This window comes from Vicugna pacos, chromosome 7, assembly GCF_048564905.1.
Source record: "Vicugna pacos chromosome 7, VicPac4, whole genome shotgun sequence".
Classification (NCBI taxonomy): domain Eukaryota; kingdom Metazoa; phylum Chordata; class Mammalia; order Artiodactyla; family Camelidae; genus Vicugna; species Vicugna pacos.
In genome coordinates, this window is record NC_132993.1 from 14342909 (window position 1) to 14365746 (window position 22838).

The window sequence follows — 22838 nt, forward strand, 5'->3', positions numbered from 1 at the left end:
ACCATATCAAATTATAGCGTTGAATCTCTATAAATACTCTCTGGTGCCTTAAATGTCACCTTCTTGACAGGTAGACTACCTGGTTCTCCTCCTTCCCTTACCCCCTCTTTTCCAGCATCTCTTCTTTAAATATACCATAATTAGTGGGTATTCCACAAGGCTAAATATAACTTTTCATTTATGTTCTAGGTATCTTTTCCTCATTGGTACAGTATCTATGTTCCTGACTTTGGGTTTCACATTCTTCTACGTAACTCAAAACTGCACTAGACGTTGATGCTTGGATCTCTTACAACACCTGTGAAAAATAGTCCATTTCCCCTAGAGTTGGTGCATATTTTTGAACTAATTATTTTTGTCAGTGATAACCTCTGTAGTCCAATTGCCCAGAATCAAAAATTGGTGTATCTTATACCCTATGTAGAAGCAGGTTTTATTTTCTTTTACCTTATTGAAATAAGGTGTTTTTTGAAAGCTATATGGGATTTATGAAATACGTATCGAGATATGTGATTGATATTTTTAATTTTATCAGTTTAACATATGAAACTTTTCATTTTGAGTAGGGGCAGAGTTTGTATAAAGAGGCGGCACTCTGATGGGATTCATGAAGAAAAACTGTTGTCTCTAGGCAGGTGAAGGATAATTCCTGAGTGCCGGGTATATATTTGACTTAAGGTGATCGGCCTTTATTTAGTGAGGGCACCCATCACTGCAGAGGCTGTCAGAATTCGGGCGGTACAGTGACAGGATTACAGGAGGAATCAGAAATGGAATCTTCTTGACTGGTTAGGATGAGGATGTTTTAACCCTTAATCACATTAGTTTGTGTACAAAGTATTATTTAATATAGAGACATCTTGCAGTAATTTGGGAAAACATTCTTAGGCTTCAATATTACTTTCTTTATTTTTATGCTATTAAATGTGCAAAGAGGGTAGGGAGGTATATCTCAGGGGTAGAGCACATGCTTAGCGTGCATGGGGTCCTGGGTTCAATCCTCATTACCTCCATTAAAAAAAAATGCAAGGAGGCAGAGTGGTCCGTCTCCCAATATGCACTTGGAGGTGGAAGAGGTGGTTCTGCCATTATTGCTGTGGCTTTTGACAGGTTCCTTAACATCTTTTGAGATGTTCTAAATCTGAAAGGGGATACGTTTGGATCCCTAAGGGTCTTTGCAGCTGTGGCATTATTATAGTGTAGACCATTGCTGTTCAAGGGGACTTGCCATGTTTTTTTAAGTTTTCTAAAAGACACTTTAAAAAAGTAAGAAGCAGGTGAAATTAATTTTATAATATATTTTATTTAACCTGTATATCCAAGCTATTATTTCAACATGCAATCAATATAAAGTCATTAAGGGGATATTTTGTGCTTAATTTGTACTGTCTTCAGAATCCAGCATGTATTTTAAACTTACCCCACTCAGATTTGGATCAGCCACCTTCGATCACTCTGTCACCATGTGGTGCCAGTGGTGGCTACAGGGGACCGTCCAGGTGTAGTCTCTTCGTAACTGGTTTGCATGGTTCCAAGGTTGTCACATCGTTGCAGGTACCCTAAGGGCTGGCCCCATCTTTGATCTCTAGGCTGAGAAAACTAAGCACCCTGTGCCCTGCCTTAGCACAGCCACAGCAGGAAAGAATTATTTCCCTTTAACTGACAAAGACAAGCAGATAGTTCTGCACGCCCCCTCTCCCTCAGGTCTCCATGTCGCAGCCCCTCTCAAGAAGCCCCGTGCACCCCCAGCAGCCCTCCCTGCGAATGAGGGGACGGACAGTCTAGATCTACATTCTGTTTCCAAAAAGCTCAGACCTTGACTTTTATCTCCATTTCTTTAGGGCTGATTTTCAGCATTTTTTTTAACACAAAGTGACTTCGTAAACTACTAAATGCAAATATAAAAATATCAAAAGGGAGAGTCGTAGTGGACGTTAGGAAGGGACAGCCAGTTGTCAAATGCTGCGTTTCAGTTATCTTTGCGAATTCAGAAGTGGTGCCCTCGTTTTCCTTTGATTTCTCCACATGAGTACCCGTCCCTTTTCTGCCTGCAGATAATGTGAGAAGATGTCACGTGCATCGGCTGTGTTCAAAGAAAATGTCAGTGCAGGGTCCTCTCTGCCCCTCAGCCAGCTCTAATCTTTGCAGACTGCTGAATGCAAACATTGCCCCACGTGCACTTGGGGAACACTGGGTGGTGGTGACAGCTGAACGCGGCCAGGTGGTGGCAGCATTGGCCAACGGCTGCAGCCACTCGGCTGGGCGGCTTTGCCCAGGGTCAAAGCCTGGGACCCTGGTGTTCTAGACAGGCAGCCCTGCTTTTCCTAACACAAAGACAGGAAAATGACCTTACCCAATCCAGATCATTTTCCTCTGTTGTGGTGGAAAATATGCCAAGTGCTGTGTGTTGCATTTAATTAATTTTAACTGAAGGGGTGCTGGGTGAGCTGGGGGAGATGGCTTGGGGTAATGCGAAAGCCCCAGCAAACGCAGCCTCTGCCCGCGAACCTGCAGTCTGGACTTCAGGGGCAGGTTCTGGTTCCCGGGAAGGGAGAGCCCCCAGTAACAGCTTTGGGCCGTAAGGGCTTTTATACAGCTTCGCTCTCCTAGGGGCAGAAACACAGATTATTGCTCACGGTCTTTTATATCTCCTGCTGTTAGTTTCTCTCTCTCTCTCTGTCTCTCTGTCTCTCTCTCTCTGGCACTTTTCTGCTGCGGTACCGCTTGGCTATTACTGTTTTTGATCGTCTATGAAAGAAAGACTTCATGACTCGAGGGCAATCAAAGGTGGAATTGATTTGTGAACTTGAGGCTCAACTTTAAGTGGAGAGACAGGAAGAAGGAAGGCATTTTGCTTCTAGGGAATTGGACCTTTATGGGTGAAGTAAAGAAAGAAGGAAAATACAGCTCCATCATAGCAGTTACTGTTAATTCAGTATTTCCTCATTGTCAGGCACATGCTAAACAGTTTCTACATGTTATTTAATTGATAAAATACTCCTAAGAGTTATCCTTTTTCACATAATGGGGAACTTGGGTTAAGTGACTTGCCTGAACTCACCCGGCCAGTATGTGATGGAGAAGAGCTTCAGACCCAGCTGGGCTCCCTCCGGCTGTGTGCCTTCCCTGCACCCCTGTGCTGTGTTGCCTTCCCAGGAAGCTGGTGGTTGGGTAGTGATCACGTAGCTCTCGGATGAGAAAAACTATTCAGGAGTTGTGCAAAGACACAGACCCACCTCAGTCAAAGTACTATGAGCCTACTAACATTGTGATTGTTCATGTGGGAATTTCAAGACACACACAAAAATCTGTGCTGTGAAAGGCAGGAGGCTTTTGATGACTACAGGTGTTACACTGTAATGAAATACTGAGATGATCTGCTTGTATTCAAGGGAAAATTAAATAGTGGATTAATTGGCTGTTGGAAAAAGGAGCTAGAATCTCTACATGTTTTTAGAGCAAATCAATTGACAAGAAAGGGGAAGTTCCTTTACATTCATATCAGCTGTATGTTTTCCTTTTATGCTTAAGGCCAAGTGCAAGAGGGGAAGAAGATGGTGAGGAATCAAAGGGTCTTGAGGGCTCCTGCCATTTTGGGGAAACGCAGCCCAATTTCAGGTGGATTCTTGGCAGCCTTCTCAGGAAACAAGAAAAAAAGAATAGGAACAGAACTTAAGAAGGCTTGAATGAGGACAGTTATACTGATCAAAGGACTATTAGAGGACACCTTATCAATTCGTGGGAGTTATGGGACATTTATTGCAAAGTTGTTTGAGCGCTGTTTATGTTTCATGGGCTGTGAGTGAATCTCTGACCTTCGTATGAGCGTTCTTCCTGGGATTTGGAACTTCTCTCTGTAAGCTCAGCATCAGAGGAGGTGGTTTGGCTGTGTGCTTTTTTCCCTCTTTCTCTGCGTCCTTCCACTATCCCTTGCTAGTAGTTGAGTGGTTCCCAGGACCCTGAGACCCGAGTCAGGTTCTCTGTAGGTGGCCAAGGCGTCCCATCCTGAGGCCACGTGGTCGGGGTGTTTCAGGTGTGTCAAGTGCTCAGAATCTGGCCCCGCTACTAGAGAGGGGCTTTGTCCCTACAGCCCTGAGGCATCTCTGCTTTCTACGGGTTGTGGCTTCAGGCAGTGGTTCTCCACCCTCCCCTCTGTCCTCTTTCCTACTGGCCAGGAGGGAGCCCCGCCCTGTTCATACACAGTCTCCTGCCAGCAGGGGGTGAACTTTTGTTCCCCATCATCAGCCAGAAGCCAAACTCCTTGCCTCCTCTGCTGTTTTGTGCTTGGTTTGTTTCTGGCCCATGAAGATTTCTTTTTACCCTATTGTTGTGCCTAGAGTGAAATGGGATGTTGAAACTGTGAACTCCTAGTATTACCTTTACCAAGAAAAGATAGACCTATTTCAAATAAACATAAGGAACATAATTCCAATTTAAATCCACCTGAAAGAAAATGGGCTGACTTGTGAGTACAAATCCTAAAGGGGAGGCTGCACGTTTGACTCTCAGAGAAGTTTGTTAAAGAGACTGCCTTCTTCCCCCTGCTCTGTGTGGGATGTTGGGTTAGATTTCCAGTACGTTTCACTGCATTTCTGAGAGTCCCTGGTTCTGCTCGGGGCTGTTTGCATGTGCAGTCAGTGAGCCCAGATGGTTGGGATTTCTGAGTCTTCACGTCCTTCTTAATGCTCTGTAAACCCCTTTCTTGCAGTTTAGTTAGGGGTGTCGTCCTTTACTGTGTTTGGTCTGTGCTTCTAGCAGCACAGGAACAGTAGCCTAGTCACCTGAACAGCTCTTTTTTCTTTTACTTCAATAGCAGGGTTAGGGGGGATTGTGAATAAGAGAAGCACTAATGGTGCTGGGTCGGAATCTAAGGACTCGTGTGAAGTGAATCGCCCAGCCTGGACACTTGTATAGGTCGGGGATTTTAGTTGACCATATTGGGTGAACATGGTGGCATCCCTTTCTAGAAAGTAAACATAATTTGAGATTTCTTGATGAATGGGCAAGTTTTACATCCTGGGAAGCAGTCTTCGTGGCGGGGAAAGGGTTTTAGATGGGAGTCAGGACCTCCAGCGCGACCTCACCGCTGCCACTGCTGATGGTTTAGTCTTGAGCACATAACGTGACCTCTCTGCCCCACGGTTAATAAATCTGCAAGTCAACTGGATTTGATTAAGCAGTTTCCAGGGTTCCTCCTGCACCCCAAAGATTCCAAAGGTGCATGCCATTGTCTCCGGGACGGTTAGGCTGTTGCCGGTGAATCCAGCCTGTGTTCCAGGTTCTTGTCCCGTCCCAGAAAGAATTCAGAGACAAGATGTAGAGGTTGAAAAAAGTAAAGTGAGGATTTATTAAAGGATGGATAGTACACTCTCAAGGGGAGAGCGGGCAGGCTCAGGTGAGTGGTTGCCCTGAGTTTCTTTGGCAAGTTAGTTACATAGGGTGTAAAAATGAATGGGCGGAATATTCATTGAGAAGGGAAGGGCTTGGGGTCATATTTCCTGACTGTCATCCCAACTCCATCTTCCCAAAGGGAGGAGGGATTTTTGTCCTTACTTAGTATGGATCAGAAGGGTCCTGGCGTCGGTGCATGATGGGTACTTCTGACCTGCAAGGCTAATTTTATTGAAATGAGGGCATAATGAGCAAAAGGTTACATTCAGACACTGGAAATTCCTGTCTTTTCTGACCTTTGTTGGTCTCCAGGCCAAAAGGTGTGGCCCCTTATCAGCTCAAAGATTCCTGCTTTTCTTTCTCTGCCCAGGGACCCCTGGTGCTTACATGATGTATGTTTTCCTGCATTTGGCTTGTGCCCTTCCTTTCTACCCAATTCCTGCCATTTGGCCTGTGTCCCCCTTTCTCTGCTCATATCTAGCTATCTGCCTGCTCTAACAAGGCCACGTCTGGAACTGGGTTTAGTTCTTTATTGAAAGGCTCCCTGCACCAGAGCGGCTGAGAGTGGCCTTTGGTGTGTGACAAACCTAACTTTGAATTGAATGCCAGCTCCACGACACCAATGATGTGACATTAAGGAGGTTCCCGAACCTTTCAAGTCTTGGTTTCCTTATCCACAAAATGGAGATGAAAATCGTGTCTGTCATGGAGTTGTTTTGAAGTTTAGTAAGATAATTCATTAGAAGACTTTGCTCAGGGACTAGCACATAGAAAGTAACCAGTATGCTGCTCTGATTGTTAACGGTAAATTCATGGAGAGCAGGCCTTCTGCCTTACCGATCTCAGTCTAGCTTACTTCTCTTTTAATTTCAATTGCTTAGTTCTGTGTTTTATCTATAGTAGTGTTTAATGAATGTACTATTAAAGTACAATTTTTTAAATTAAAAATTCTTATACAAATTTAGAATGCATACATGTCCAAAAATTAATTTAGCTTTTTAATAAAGGAACCAGCAAGATAATACAGCTTATTTACTGGAGAAAAAGAGGAAGACGATTATGTAGTTTATAATAACTTTTCTAAATTTGAAATAAAATTGGTTTATGCCTTTAAGGGTGAATAGAACCATAACCTTTAAAGTAATGCGATTTTCTGCATATTTCTGCCTCTACAGGATAGAAATCGTCCAGTTAACCTACATTTATAAAGTTCTTAGATAGGCCTGTGACACTGCTCTACAATGATATTGTGGGGATATGCAAGCTTTCTTTTTGCTATTTCCAAGTTTGGGGTAATTTTTCTAAATAGTTATAAGACGAAACCCAAACTATTATTTATCTTAAAAAAAAAGATTAAACAGGAATATGATTCTAGGATATAAGTATCTATTTTCTGCCTAAACTTACAATAAGTACTAGATCCATCCATAATTATGTTTTCATAATGTTTCATTAAGGGGAATATCGGGCTATTTAGGAAAACACTACTAATTTCTAAGATGATACCGGGGCGAGTAACCATGTAATGAGTACTTACATGGGCCACGCACCACACTGAGGGCTTTATACACATTTTAGTTTAATCTATAAACAATCTTGTGAGATAGGTATTATTATCTCCATTTTGAAAAACAGATAAATGAGTCTCAGTGAGGTTAAATAATTTAACCAAGGTCACAAAGCCAGTATGAGCCAGAATTGAAATGCAGGCTAAGCTTGAATCTTACGTTTTCTGCTGTAACCTTTGTATATACTTCCCTAAATTTTAAACCCTCCTGACTTTTAAAGCAGCTCTCTAGTTAGACATACATCTGAATGGGTCTGGTTTTGCTTATATGATAGAGCATGTGCAAAATAGTTCTTTTCCCTAGAAGAGAGCTGCCATTTTGAAACTGCTTGAGTTAAGGGGTCTTTGTGTTCCCTGGTCACTGGATTAAAACATGCATGTTTTAAAGAAAACTAAAACTATTCTATTTTGCTCCCTTTAAAGCCTCTTCTTCTCAGGTTGTCTTCTTTGTAACTTATCTGTCTGTCTCATATCTCTTCTGGCCCCCACAATGCCTGTAGGTGGGCTGGATCCTTTCCATTCTGGACGAGCTGCAGCTGAGCCCTCAGCCTCCCGTCGGGGTCCTTCCTCTGGGGACCGGCAACGACCTGGCTCGAACTCTCAACTGGGGAGGGGTAAGAGCTGCTCTCAGGGGCATGTCATCAAGAAACAGGGTTCCCCAAATCCTCAGGTGATTTAATGGAAGAGGAATATGCCACTGTTGTCCAAGAAAAAAGTTGAAGTTGAGAGTCAAGGTCCCTGTGAACCATGGTTTGATCTGGTAACTTCTTCAGTTTGAACTTATAGTCAGCTAGAGAAGAAGGGAAAGATTTAGGGGGAAAAAATGGGGGTTAGTACACAGGCCTGGGGCTTTTTGAGGTATCCACTAAAACTCAGAGGGTGGGTTGGCCTCAAATCCTCATGTTAAACAGTCACAGAGACTTGAATTGCTCCTGAGGCTCAGCCCTGGCCAGACTCTCGAAGGTGGTGCAGACTTAGAGTCCTTACTTCAGAAGAGTTATGGCTTTGTTTGAGCATTTGGTTTTCCTGGACAGTGTCGTCATGGTTTTGGCCGTGCAGGTAGCCAACTGTCCTTTTCACCATGGAGCCAACTTCAGGCAAACGTACCGAAGGGAGTTTACCTGCACTGCCAGTTGTTTCATCATCACCATCATTATTTCTACAGTATTATTACTGCTATTTTTACAGTACTAACAAAGTAAGAAGACACAATATGCTAACATTTGCTGTCATGCGAGCTTTTTATCTGCTCATAAGAGACCATTACCTGGGCTGTGCTCCATGAAAATTATCTTCAGATATTAGCAGATATTAACTTGGCTTTTGGATGAATTAACGTCCCATAGGTGACACTTATGTTCAGATATTAGCAGTTGTTTATTTTGGGTGAATTAGCCTCCCACAGGCCTTTTTTGTGTGTGTGTGTGAAGTGTATGTTGCGTAAATAAGAAATATGTTTATATAAAGCAGCTAATGTATTATCGTATGAATTCCTCTTATCCACATCAGTGACTTGCTTATCCTTAGTAATCACACTGTCTGTAACGTGTGCTCAAGGAGTAAGTAGCTCCCTACCAGGGCTGTTCCTCAGTCAGACTTGCCTGAGGTCACAGAAGGAATGGTGTTTCACTACAAAGTTAGGGAGAGGTGAGTGAAATGGAATGTCAAAGGAAGAAATTGTCTGTCAGATGCCACCTTGATTCTTTTCCCCCTTTTCCACACACACTTGTTCTTTGTATCCGTCAAATTTCTCTAGTGGGGGAGCCTGGGGAGACCTGTTTTCACTCTGATGAAAATAGCCATCCAGCTTGGCCCTCAGATGCCTACTGGCGACAACTGGTTCTCGGTCCTGGCTAAAGCAATTCTTCAGCTCAGACCAGCTAGGGTTAGTATTTCTGTGCACATTACTTGTGACTCTTGTCTTAAAAATCTAAGTACCTAGAGGAAAACAGTTTACTCTTCCAGCCTTGCTAATTGCAAAATAAACAGAGAGCCGTAGCAGAAGGGCTCTGCCTTGCACGAAGTCCCCTTGGCCATACTGTTCGCTACTCCCGATGGCAATGTGTGTGTTTTTTCTTTAATCCCTTAGGGCTACACTGATGAACCTGTTTCTAAGATCCTTTGCCAAGTAGAAGATGGGACAATTGTACAGCTAGATCGCTGGAACCTCCACGTGGAAAGAAACCCAGACTTGCCCCCAGAAGAACTTGAAGATGGCGTATGTAAGGTTAGAGAGCTCTTTCTTCAGCAGAAAGGAACCCTGGGATATCTGCCTGAGCGGCAGGAAATACATTCCTGGCTAGAGGGTCATGTGCTGATTCCTTCCTGTGAGGTAACAGGGTCGTGTTTGAGTTTATGGCTATTAGGACTATGAGTATGACACGACCCAAAGATCCTGCCCTTAGACTTCTAAAGACCAAGATTTCCTATCTGCTTCCACAGCACAGAGAGCTGTTCTGGGTCCTCAGCTTCCACACCAGAAAGATACATATTGATTTTCTAATCTTTCAAATTCATTGCAAACTCTTACCCTACGAGAAGATTAAGAAAAACCATATGGTCTGAAGAATCAGGCATGTGGTCTTTCAATAGAAAGATAACCTTCTGCGATTAATGGTCTGATATCAAATATCTCTGATGTTTAAGAAGCATGAACTAAGCCAGTTTCATCCCTCGGCTGGGATGCGAAAATGCCTGAATAATTATGTGACTTCGTGTTTTCCTCTAGTGATTAAACTTTTATTTAAACCTAGACAGACCAAGGGACAGAGTTGTACTGATGCTCGTGTGGAGCTTCCTAGGAGCATTTGGCTTTACGTGCTGGCCTCAGTTTCAGATAACTGCGATAGGTTGCAAAGCAGCTGCTTGCTTCATATTGCTTTCCACTTCTATGGCAGTGTTTTCAAACTTATGTTGCATAAGAATCTCCGGGGGTGCCTTCCGAAAACACAGATCACAAGGCTCCATCCCCAGGGATTCTGATTAAGTAGATGCAGGGTTAAGGTCCAACCATCTGTGCTTTAAACAACATCCCTGCTACGTTGGATTATGCCGTTGATGGAGGCCAAGATTTCCTAATTGTTTCAGCTTTAAAACCCAGTGTCATTTTATATCAAACGAATGCGCATTAATTTATTAGTACCATGATCCTGACCAATTCTGAAAGATGTTCAAGTTTCTTATTTGGCTAAAATTGGTTCAGACATGTTTTGTCTTATCACCAGGTTGTTTTTTTTTTAACCTAAACTTTAATTGAGAAATTGTAAGTTTTCTAGTAGATATCATGATTGCTCAATTGATCTTGAGTTCATAACATCACAGTGTTGTTCAAACAGGTATCATCTTGGGATGTAAGATGTCTTTCTGATGTTTTTGACTGACAGAAATGGAATAGAAAATAGCTAACGTACAAAGAACTGTACCATATGGAAATTTTAAGGTCCCGTCCCCACGAAACTTGGAATGCTTAGGCCCTCAACAGAAATCTATAATTCTCTTCCCAACAGCTTAAGGAATGGAAAAGACTTCTTGGTGGAACCAGGGAACATTAATCCAGATAATTAAAGGGCTTTGAAAATGGATTTTTGAGAGACATGTAGGAAATTGGGGCAATTTTTCCTGGAAAATATGAATAAGAACTTAATAACAGACTAGATTGTGACGTTATTTAGAGGATGGTGACCAGATGTTCCCCATAGCTCTCAGTGGCTGCTGGGACATGGGTTAGGACTGCAGCCAAAAGAACATAAATGGTAGAAATGAACGTATCTGTGCTTTTGGCAGGATCTCCCGCCCTTGCTGTCATTACTAAGGGCTGGTGTTCTGTTTAAGTGCGGGAACTGGACATTCTCAAATTTGCAGCCAGGAGAGTGAGACGTGGTTTTGGCATCGCTCTATGCGCTTAGCTGCCTATTCTCCGGTTAGTTGTCACCACTTCTAAGGGCAGATGTGGCCTCTGAATCATTACATGCTCTGACTCAGCCTTCCACGGAAGGGTTCATCCTTTATTCCCAGCAGACACCCAGGCAATCCGATTTCTTGCTCTCTCTGTTAATATCTCTCCCGCTCTCCCTCCGACTCTTCCTCTCATTTCATTTTTCTCTCAACGGGGCAAGAGCCTCACTCTAGTCCAGCAGAAAAATCTTACTGATCAAGGGGCATATGAAGCCCTGCAATGAACTTACTTTTGAAACCTGGAGGCTTAAACACTTATTTCTGATAGAAGAGAGGTGCATTTCTGTCTGGAGGGGAAACCTGATAATTATCTGGAAACATTATCCAGGCTGAGATCAGTTTACCTCTCTATTTACTTTAGTGTTTGTCTTCCATTCTGAGTTGCAGAAGGAAAAGTGAAAGGGCCACCATTTGCCTTCTAGCATTTTCCATATGTTTTTCTAATTGTTCTAATGTTGCACCCAAGCCTGAAAATCCTGTTAATTTTGTAGTTTTAATGCAGGACTTTAGGCTACAGACTCTGTTCTTTCCTTTGCTCAGCTTGTAGCAGCAACAGCCCAAGACCTAGAGGACCCTGGGGAGGAAAGCTTAAGTTAGCGTGTGTCTGTGTCTGTGCCTGCGAATTTCACAGTCATATTAAAGACATAAGATTTGATAGACTAAATAGGAATCTTCATACTGAAAAATACACAGACACACATATGTTTATTTTTCTTTTTCTTCTGGGTTGAGAATAACTGACTTATTGCTTATGTGACTTTGGTAAAAAATTTATAGTTTTTGAAAATAAGTGAAGGGTAAACAAGTTAACTTACTCATTTTAAGTTGTAGTATTAATATACTGAACGTAAATTCTTGAAGAAAAGTGCATCCACTGATTAAGAAGTTTAGACACGATGCTTCGAATTGAATTTACTTTCTCTTTTCGCTTAGTGAATCACTCTGTGTAACTGTTAACAAAAGTGCATCCCTCAGCTTAAGTCAGTTCTCTTATTACAGCATCCGCAAGAATGGCTCTCATTTAATAATTTGTATTTGTTTTTCTATCCTTTGTTTCCTAAACTACTTAAAATTCTTGGGAGTATCATTTGAGTTGAGCTTTCACTGAAAAATTAATTCAAAAATCCCTTGTTCCTTCTACATAGACAGCCCTACCTTGAGTCATGTCTGATCTTTCTCCCAGGACTTGCCCCCGAGACAGGTGTCTGGCTTTAAGTTTTATTTTTCTCTTCTTGCCTGGTTATGCACAACTTTAGCTCTACCTTTGTTCATCATTGCAGCTTCCTCTGAATGTTTTCAATAATTACTTCAGCCTTGGATTTGATGCCCACGTCACATTGGAGTTCCATGAATCCAGAGGTGAGGACAACGTCCCATTTCCATCTCCCAGGGAGGAAGTTTCCAGCAGGTGTTTGCATGTTCCCTTTTGTTTGCACATCGCTTACGTGTTGACAGTGTGCTTCAGTGTTGTTTTATTTTAACCTTCATGGTGACCCTGGGAGCTGGCCAAGATGGGAACTTACTACAGGCAGTACCCTGAGACCTAGCTGTTCAGGGTCTCAGAGATGATGGAGGACAGGACCAGATGTTGTGCCAGGTGTTGGGACTGCTAATCTTTAGATCTGACTAGAAACTTGGAGGCCAGTGAACTCCTAAGAAGTGATAAAGAGAGAGTCTTTCGTTAAAGGCAGTAGGATACTCACAGCTTCTCAAACCACCAGTTTTTAAAGTTCATAACTTTATAACCAGAGCCATTGAAATCTGGTAGCAAAACATAAAAGTCCTTCCGTATGTGCGTGAGAGAGACAACAGGCACCTTAGAACAATGGAGGGACTGTGGGTGGTTTAGGTGGGAAGAAAAGGGCATGGTGTGATTGGACTAGGCATGAAGGTGCTGGGACTCTCCCCTGCACGAGACGGTATGAATGAGCCTGGTGGTCGTTCCAAGTCCTAGAAGAGATGGAGTCAAGACTGGGGGAGCAAAACAATTTTTGAAAGAGAAATAAGATGAAATAATGACATGTGGGTTAGATATTTCATCAAAATTTTCTTATGCCATTCAGAGCTGAGAAAGTGTAGGGTTTTGGCTTATGCTTTGAAGCCTTGGTCTCCTGCTCTCTTGGTCTCTCCTCATCTCTCTCTCTCAACTCTCTTATTAATATAACTGTACTAGACATCTGTGAGTATGCCTGTAACTCGCCCCTTGTGGATGTGATAATATGTAACCAAAAGAACGCTTGGCTATAGGTTAGCAAGTAATTTGTGAGATAAAAGTCATAAAGCAGCGACTGTTGTACGTTCCCCCCGCCCCAGATTCTGCAGGAGCCTATGTGGTTTTAACTCACAGAATTTGAAATCGGAGTACAACTGTTCAGACTCCAGTAGTAATGCAAGAGAAAACTATGATTTTAAGAGTTAAGAGTGGAGCCATAAGATGAAGGCTGTTACAAGACAAAATGAAAGTGAAGTGTAAAACTGTAATTCTCTTATGGAATTCAGCAATTTTGGTAGACTTGGCATTCCTGGTTTTATGAGGATTTGAGGGTCAAATGCTGTGCCAAATAAAAGCAATATGATTGAAGAGAGAGTCATGGTTTTCCCTAATTAGCCAGAAAATCACATAGAAAGGTTGGTTGATAACAGAACCACAAATATCAAATACCCAAATCAGAAGCACCACCACATTCCCCACCCCCCTGCCCTGGACAGTTCTTGGAGGTGCGATATTCAGAGGGTCCTATACTTACAATCTGTTGCCCTTCCTGTGTTTAAGGAGAGTTAATTTGAGGAAGTAAACGGAGATTTCTTTCTCCATTTCTTACCCCAATTTTCCCCTCATATTCTCTAGGAGACTTTGGATCTGGCTTCCTAATAAAATAAATCTTTAGGTTACTTAACAATACTTGTAAAGTAGTACAATTATCACTAATGCATGAATCTCCAAAATTAGACATCTTGGTCTGAAAGGAGGCCTGCATGAGTAAGGGGCCAACAATGAGCTCATTCATGGGAGCCCAGTGTTTCATTTAATTCATCTGAAAGTTGTCCTAAGGATGCATTTCCTCGTACTGTGGTGAAACTTCTATGCCTCATGGTGAGAGGGCAGCAGAGAGGGACATCCAGGTGAAAAGACCAGGTTTAGAAGAGAATTCTGGTGGGAAAGAGCTTTTTCCTTTCCTTTTAAACTATGAGACGATTTCATTTTAGAGAGGAATATGCAAATTATTGTGGTATATCTCTGTATCCATAGTTTTGCATCTGTGTGATTGTAAAATAGTGAAAAGATGCCAGGCACTCATCTTTGAATACTTTATTGCTGAGACTTAGTGTAAGGGCTTTCCTGCAATGGGAGAAGGAATTGCAAACATTTGCCCTGCAGGTAAGCCTGGGACCCTTGAAGAAAAACAGCTACTGAAGAGCTGACGAGGGAGGATTGATGTGGATGGAGAGTAATGAGTACCATGTTCATGGAGAGGGTATAGAGATGGTACACAATGAATATCCACAAAATATTGGGACCAGATTTGGTTGATATGCCTGTACTAGAGTTGTGAATTTCTCAGTATCTGTTAGTCAGTTCTTTTTGCAATAAGTGAAAAAAATTTATTATTTGATGAAAGTTATAATTATTCAAGCTAATTTAAAAAAAAAACTATTTTCTGTTTATTTGGATTTTTCTCATATTTTTACCTGGATAGTCAAGAGCTCAGGTTCATCTGCAGAAAGAAAAAAAAGATAGCAAGTCTGCATTTTTAACAGAGGTAGACTTATTTATTCTTGTCAGTAGACAGTGAGTGACTTTTCTCAAGCCACACGTACCACATAGTGGAGACTTCAACCTGTTCTCAAATACAGCCACTCAGGGATTGCAACTTCATGGCAAAACTTGTATCAGTTGCCATTACATACTTGGAGAGTGACTCAAAGCCTCATCATGAGAGCCATTATAAAAAAAAATGAGCTTGCATAGAATAACCTATAAGGTATTATTGAAAAAAATACAGTACTTTAAATTGAGAATTATGCTAATCCGTTTACATGGAATGGGTAATAAATCTCACTAAGGCAGAATCTTGAAAAAATTAATTGCAGAAATACTTTTTGGCAAAATTTGGCAGCTGTGAAATAACCCATCAAATTGACATGGAACAAATGCAGACTTTTGCATTACTACTGATACTTTATTTCTTTTAGAGGGGACAAAGAAAATGACATTTATTTTGAGACAGCATATTAGTGGCTTTACTGTGTAAATACTTTTAGAATTACCAGTAGAAAATCAAGTAAGGAGTGAAGATAGTCTTAACAATTTGACTCTGAATATAAAGAATGCAAGCATTTGAATAATTTGAATAGAAAGAAGGTATACTTCATTTGATTGCAAAACAGACGCTTTTAAAATTTTTATCAAAGTGGCTGAGCCACGCATGGCTGAACTGTCTGTCGCTGCTTGCATATCGGAACATGCAATCGTTTGGAACAGAATTTAGAGATTTAATAGGACTGGAGTCTTGCCCAGTACTTTAATCATTATTGCATTATGACAGTGCTTGAGGAATTACATTGAAAATATTCCAATCTATTAATACATAGCCATGTTAACAATGATTATGGTTATCAGGTAGCAAAGCTAGGTCTCACTCTGCCAGCTATGTGATTTAGATTGCCTTTTTTTTTTGGCCATGAAGAATATCAAACACATCGAAACTTCTTAGTCTGAGATTGGATGCTTAAGTTTTACTGCTTCATTGAAATTACTTATTATTCAGAGGATTTGAACCTTATGCTACAAGGTCAAGGAAATACAATTATAACTCTAGAGGAGGCAGCATTTAAATTTGATTTAAGATTTACTGTTTTCACTGAATATACGGAGACAATGCAGATCAGCATGTTTCCAAGGATTATGAATGTTTCATGATTGATACGGAGAACTGACAGATTTCTTTAAAAAGATGTTATTTTCAATGGATTGCTGAATTTTATCATCCTCTTTACTGTAAAGGACCCTTTACTGTGAGGCTATTGTCCAGGTAGGAAGACTCAAGTACAGTTTACCCTTGAGAAACTCACTGTCCAAGGTTGTCTGTCTGTGTAACCTTTGTTTCTGTCTTGAACCTCAGCGTGGCATCTACTCATCATTTAAGACTCAAGTGTACTTGCCTCTGGAACTTTTCTGATCATTCCCTTTATGTGGGACCCCCATTTCATATCATATAGACATCTTTGTATGGCAGATACAAAGTGACATTTTATTTTTCATTATCAGAACTGTCTCCCCTACTTTAATCTCCATGAGGGCAAAAGACTACATCCTATTTATTTTTATCGTCCTTGCGCCAAGTCCAATGGTGTCTCAATAAATATTTGTTACAGGAATGGAATGTTTAATTGGAGGATAGACTCCATCTATAAAGAGGTAAATAAAAGTAGGAGGGACTATACAGTAAGGGTAAGTTTGGTTGTATAGGCAGTGAATTATACAGGAGTTTGGTGGGGACTCTTAGCGGGAGGAAGGTGTCAGGGGAAGATTTCCAGAAAGGGTAGTAGGTAACATGGCTGGGAGATAAAGAAGGAGTATGATATAAAGAAAAAGTAAAGTGGGTGAGGGCATTTCAGACGGGAAAGAAAATATAGAGGGACAAATGAATTTGTGATAAAGATGGGTTAGATTACCCATTAATACATAATGAAAGATTTTTGCAATGGTGTTAGAAAAATGAAGATAATGTTGGTAAAAATGCTTGTCCTTACTGGGAGATGATGTTGGAAGAAAAGATGTTTATAATGGAAACCATTTGAACTGAAGCTGGCAATGTTACTGTAGGCATAGATTTTGGAGTCATTTATGTATACATAACTGAAGTCTTAAATTAAGATTGTCTCAAGTATCCAACGCAGAGAATATGGAAGATGTGTGAGTTATATGGGGTCCAAATTGCTTATTGGTTTTTATGAACATAGTGTTGAGCTTATATTTACTAATATCTCCCTAACAGGCAAGACCAATTGTAGACAAAAGAAGGATTTAGGATCCCATTCTAATGGCACATATGTTACTGTGTTGCCTATAAGGATGGGATGAACATATTAAAATAATGGAATGGATTATACCCAGAGCCTCATCACCGTTATAAAAGGATTACATCCAGAGCCAAATCATTTGGATGATTTAGATGATGAGGTCTGGGAAGTCTGAGCTAATGAGATTTAGAAGAGATTGTTGGCTTTTGAGTTAGTACTATAATGGGGAAAAGACCTTTGGGGACCTGGGAAGGGGAAGGAAGAAACGTGTTTTTCGTATGTGAAAGACGTGAATCCTGGGGGGCCAGAAGGTAGACCATAGTAGGTAGGATTTTGGTCTCCATGAACTTTGCCATTTGGTTTCATAGTTGGTTGTGTTATTTTACATAGCAAAATGACTTTGCTGATGTTAGTAAGTAGCCGACCTTATGATAGGAAGATAATTCTGGATTATCTGAGTGGGCCTAATGTAGTAACATGAGCCCTTAAAAGCAAAAGTAGAAGGTTGAACAGAGAGCTCTGGCAGAAGAAGTCAGGCAAAGTGTGAGAAGGACTTGATGCACCATTATCTGACTTTGACAGTGGAGGGGACCACAAGCCGAGGAATGCAACCTCTAGAAATTGAGAATGAACCCTAGCCAACAGCCAGCAAGAAGAAAGAACTTCATTCCTGTGACTGCAAGGAAATAGGTTTTGCCAACAACCTGAATGAGCTTGGAAGTGAATCCTTTCCTGACCCCTTGACGTTGGCCTCTTCAGGCCCAAAGCAGACGACTTAGGAGGGCCCAGTCCACACTTGGCCTAGAGAACTATAAAGCAATCAATGGATGTTTTAAGCTGCCAAGTTTGCAGGAATAGAAAACTAATACAGTTAACGGTGGTGTCCAATCAGACTGTAAATAAGTTAATGGCATAGCCACGGGCAGTGAGTGTTTGGGTCTCACCATCTCACACCCTGTTCCTGTGGAAGAGGAGGACAGGCCGTCTAGGAACTGCAGCAAGAAGCCATGCGTACTGCACTCCTGGGGTCTTGGGATACTTTAAGTATTATTGGCATTTCTTGAGGATGGTCTTCAGGATTTACCTCATACCAATGAACGAACACAACTTCCTTAAGGAACAAGAGCCCTTCAGCTTTTTTACTGGACCTTTCCCAGTTCTTTATGCGCATTTTCTTGATATAATTGGGGTCTACATTCCTTGGTCTTTCTCAGAGACATGTTAAGTCTTATACAGACACATAGACATATTCAGTCATTTGGCCCCATCCTTTGAATGGCCAGTGAGGAACGATTGAGTATTGTATTTGAAGGCTATCCCTTGGTTGCTTATGGCCTGGCTTCTGCAGAGAGTGGCAAGGCTCCAACACACTAGCAGACATCTCTTTTAGCTACAGCCAACCTTTGTTTCTGAACCTGATTTCTGCTTGGGATAGGGTGGCTATAAAAATGGAAAAAGGGTCCAATTGCCAAGGCAGGCTCAATCTGGGAGTCAATAGTATAATGTACTATTACGTTATTAGAGCAGCAGAGAGGTAACAATTTACATCACATCTTTTCTACCCTCGAGGCCAAAGCATGTGTATGACTCCCCTACCTCTTTATTTTCTATCTTTCTGACCCCTCTCAGATGTCTTGTTAGAGCTCTAGTTTTAGGTTTACTTATTTCATTGAATTTTACCTAGTTAAATTACATCTGTTTTAAAGTGTGTGAATGAAAACACCAAAAACGCAGTTTATTTCCAGATTTTATTTGTCCTTCTTTGGTCTTACAGAATAATTTTTATCTTTTGAGAAAAAAAATGTATTTCTTTAAAGGAAGAAAAGCTTTTTCAGTTCTTCAAGGCTTATAGGAAAACTCCATAGAGATGTGAATATTCTCCAAACCATATTTTATTTTTTTAAAAAAGTAAATATTAGTAGTTGGTATGTGATTCACTTAAGAGCTGTGAACATTGATGCTCTGAAAAAGTTCTGTGCCAGAACTGTATGTCCCATTTTCCACTTCTCCTTATAAATTTCTCAATAGCTAGATCTGGTTTTGTTTGTTTTAAATTAGGGACTATGTTCATACGATAAATTTCATAGTAACAGTTACTCTCATTTTGCCTCTGCCTCCAATAAAGCAAGAAAGAGTTAATGTACCTGGAAATAGTATCTACCCAGATCTGGGTCCAAAAAGACCAAAACAACTTTGTCATTCAGCTGCTAAATTTATCCTGAAGAAAGCCTGGAGTGTAAAAATGGTCAACTCTGGGGCCAACAGATAGTGAGAATCAGGGAGGCAGAGCACTTAGTTAGGATCATTTTTATCTTCTTTTTGTTTACTATATTCTATGAAAATAACCTTTTATTTTGTTTCTAGGGTTAGAATACTTAGCTGGTAGGACAGAGTGCATCTCTAAGGAGAGGTCTGCAATACAGAAACCATAATGAATAAAAGTTCTCAAGAGTCAATTTACAAAAATACTACCTTTTTTAAAAGAAATTGCAAACCTGTAGTTAGTTTCCATGTCATATGCTAGCATGTTCTAATAATCATGAGGTTAATCTAATAATCATTTGTCCAGGATTGTTTCCTGAGATTTTGTAGCATTAAATCTGTCCAGTCTGTGTGAACTCTTGCTACTTTCCTTCATCTAGACAACAATTGTTAGGACTCCCATTTAAAAGCAGGGTGGGGATTTGGAGACTTTCAGCCAGCCAGTCAGCTGTCTAGTGAGAAAAGACCTAGTCCTGAGACGGGATTAGTGAACATATGGGACAAAAATAGCAGAAGGCAAACGTTTACCGTGTGTCCCTTTGGAATGTCTTGGAATTTTATTAGAAAGAATGTAGGGAAATAGTACTTCGTTTGGGGATTTTATAATCCCTTGAATCCATGTGAACTTTCTCTGATGCAGATTCTTGTTTAATCTTTTTCTGGTCCTCAATCTATATAACATCCAGGAGCAAACTCAAAATTAAACCGTCTGTCTGAGTCTTTGCTGTCACATGCCCTGAGTCCATTCTGCAGGTCTTCTCTATGTATCTATATAGATAGATATTTCACATATCTTACATACCTTCACTAAGTCAAATAATTTTTCCAGACTGTCATAAACAAGAGTACAGATGGCAGTTAGGAGTTTTACAAAAATGTGAAAGCAAATTCCCCATTCATTTTTACCCAAATTCCCCTTATTTATTTACATTTGGAAACTGCATTCATAGTTGATGGAAGCCATGTCCTGTGGAGGACAAAGGAAATAATTATCCCTTCCCCTCTCTCCCTCCCATTTTCTTCTCTCACCCCTGCCTTGTATCCCTGCCAGCTGTCTATTTTGAATAGGGTCCTGAGTGTCTCAACTTTTAATGTGAATGTGAATTACCTGGAGAGCTTGTTAAACAGATTCCTAGACCCAAGCCTCCAGAAATTCTAATTCAGTAGGTTTGGGGTAGAGCCTAATAATTGGCATTGTAGCAAGCTCTCATTTCATGCTGGTGCTGCCAGTTTGGGGCTACACATTCGTAGCACTGGACAACTATGCCAACTGCCTGTAACTGAGGGGACAATGATAATGAAGCTGGTGGGTCTGTGGGATGGGGAGGGAGGAAAAGGAAGCAGGGGTGCTAATCTAACTCACTACCTTTAATGAGGTCTCTGTAACAAAACTACTTTTTCCCTTTCACAGAAGCAAATCCAGAAAAATTCAACAGTCGTTTTCGAAATAAAATGTTCTATGCAGGGGTAAGTATATATTTCATTTTCTAAGTATTATATATCATTTGATACTAGTTCACTGATGGTAATAAAGATGCTGACTATACTATGCTAGTAATTACTCTCACATCTCAGATGTTTACCTGTGGGTCTATATATGGTTACTGTTTAATGTCTTGGTTTAAGAATAAAAGTATCTGTTTCTTAAGTTTGTTTAAGTTTGTGAAAAACAAACATCAAAGCCAATCTAGAGAATAGGGAAATTGGGTAGACTGAAAGATGCACAGCAAGTCTCGGTGAGAATGTAGTTTTCACAGTATGCACTGACATTTGGATAAGAAATTGACAAAACATGGGAAGTTTTTCATGGAAATGTACATGAGATTAAGGGCTCCCTTCTTTTTCCTTTTCCTCCTACTCAGGGATATCCTGGGGTGTGAATGGCCAGAAAGGGAAAAAAAAACAGGGCTTCCAAAATATTGACTTTAAAAAGTATGGGTTAAACATTGGATAGAGGGCATCAAAATTAAAGGGGGTGAAACAAGACACTCTCAGTGGCAAGTTGAAGATCATCTGATGGACAAAGAAGGGGGTCAGGAAAGGGAGACAAATCTTCAAACTGACCCTTAGAATTATCTACTTTTTCACTCCTACTGCGAGCTTAAATTTTATTATAGGTTACGTTTTGAAAACAGAGAAAGATTTCAACTTGACAGCCTCTGCTGTCAAACAATTTTACTTTGGATTTAGCAAAAGGAAAACGTGTTTTATATTTTTGCATAATTTAGAATCCCATGGACCTAGCTATAATGTAGAAGCAAGGACTTGGCATGACCATGTAATGAAGAATTTTCTTCTTTCTTTTCCTTGTGGTACAGGCAGCCTTTTCTGATTTCCTACAGAGAAGCTCTAGAGATCTATCCAAACATGTTAAAGTTGTCGTAAGTATTGAAAGTGTTGACTCATCTCATTCAAATGGAGATATGATGCCCCCGCAACATGAACCCCAAATACCAGTTTATATACTTGGATTAATCAGTGGGCTGCATAGAACTTTAAGGGAATTAAGTTTAGTTTGTTCAACCAACATTTATGAGCATTTAGTTGTGTATTGGTCACTGCCTTAGTTGCTTGGGATGACGTTAAGTAAGATGACTGCCTTCACTCCTGAAGAAACTCAGAGTTCAGCCGTGGGGAAGGGCACAGAGCTCATTGCAGAACAATGTGATAAATGTTGTTATTCAGCTACTTACGTAGCACACTGGTGGCACACAGGGAGAAATGAAAAGTACCCGTGGTGCAGTCAGGAAGTCATCAAAAGAATGATGTTGAACTGGGTCTTGAAGTAGAAAGAGATGCTCACCAAAAAAAGTGTCTATTTCCGGGACGTCTGAGGGGTCTCCAATTTTAGAAAACTGCTTTGATTTCATTATTTTGTGGTCACTCACTCTCCAGCCTAGTCCCAGTTCTCAAGGGGGGTGTGTGTGTGGAGTGTGTGCATGCACGCACTATTTTCTTCCTGGGTCTCTATCCCAAATTTTGGGAACATGCTTCTTGGAGGCATGGGAGATGGGAAGTCATCTTTTCCCTAGGAGATATATTTTACAATAGCATATGATTAATTATTAAGAAAGACAAAATGTTTCCTTGCAGTAAGCAAGTTAAAAGAAGGAATGAATGTATGTGACTTTGTTGCATACTTGTGTAAGTAAAGAGAAAAATGGAAGACAGAGAAAAATATATAGATGGGTAAGAAGGGAGGGGAATATAGCAAATGCTTGAGTTTATTATGGAATAAAGAATAGCATTTGCGACAAGAGGGGATAGGACAAAAGATACACATGAAAAATAGAGGAAAATATATGACCTTAAACCAATGGACTTACAGAGGAATACGGAGGAGCCTGAGAGGATACAGATAAAATTTGTAATCACCAATGAAGCACATTTGAGACACAAATCTTCTAAATCAGGTGAAACAAAGACTTGACCACTAACAACCCTTGGCATCAGTTTCAGAAGTTTTCATTTTCATGTAGTACCAACGAAAAGCAAGTGTCCTGTGTTATAACGACTCTTGAAAACTGAAATATTGTGTGTTTTTAAAGCTAGAAAGGCACATGGTCCCTTGAACTATGAAGATCTTTATTTTGATAAAATGATGGTTATTTAAATCGCGGTCATATTATATCAAACTTCC

At 40.7% G+C, this 22838-nt stretch overlaps 1 protein-coding gene across 10 annotated transcripts in view; it reads left to right on the plus strand.

Moving 5' to 3' along the window:
- The window catches only part of DGKI (diacylglycerol kinase iota), a 261990-nt gene that overhangs the window by 93611 nt on the left and 145541 nt on the right, over positions 1 to 22838 (plus strand). For 9 of the 10 annotated variants that reach the window (XR_012074228.1, XM_072964373.1, XM_072964375.1 and 6 more), the window contains 5 exons: positions 7459 to 7572; positions 9048 to 9185; positions 12193 to 12271; positions 20610 to 20665; positions 21517 to 21579. Coding sequence is in view for 9 of the 10 variants with exons in the window: in XM_072964373.1 (XP_072820474.1) it covers positions 7459 to 7572; positions 9048 to 9185; positions 12193 to 12271; positions 20610 to 20665; positions 21517 to 21579 (450 nt within the window). In the remaining variant the exon portion in view is untranslated. The remainder of the gene's footprint in view (positions 1 to 7458; positions 7573 to 9047; positions 9186 to 12192; positions 12272 to 20609; positions 20666 to 21516; positions 21580 to 22838) is intronic. The other variant, XM_072964377.1, reaches the window with a different exon arrangement.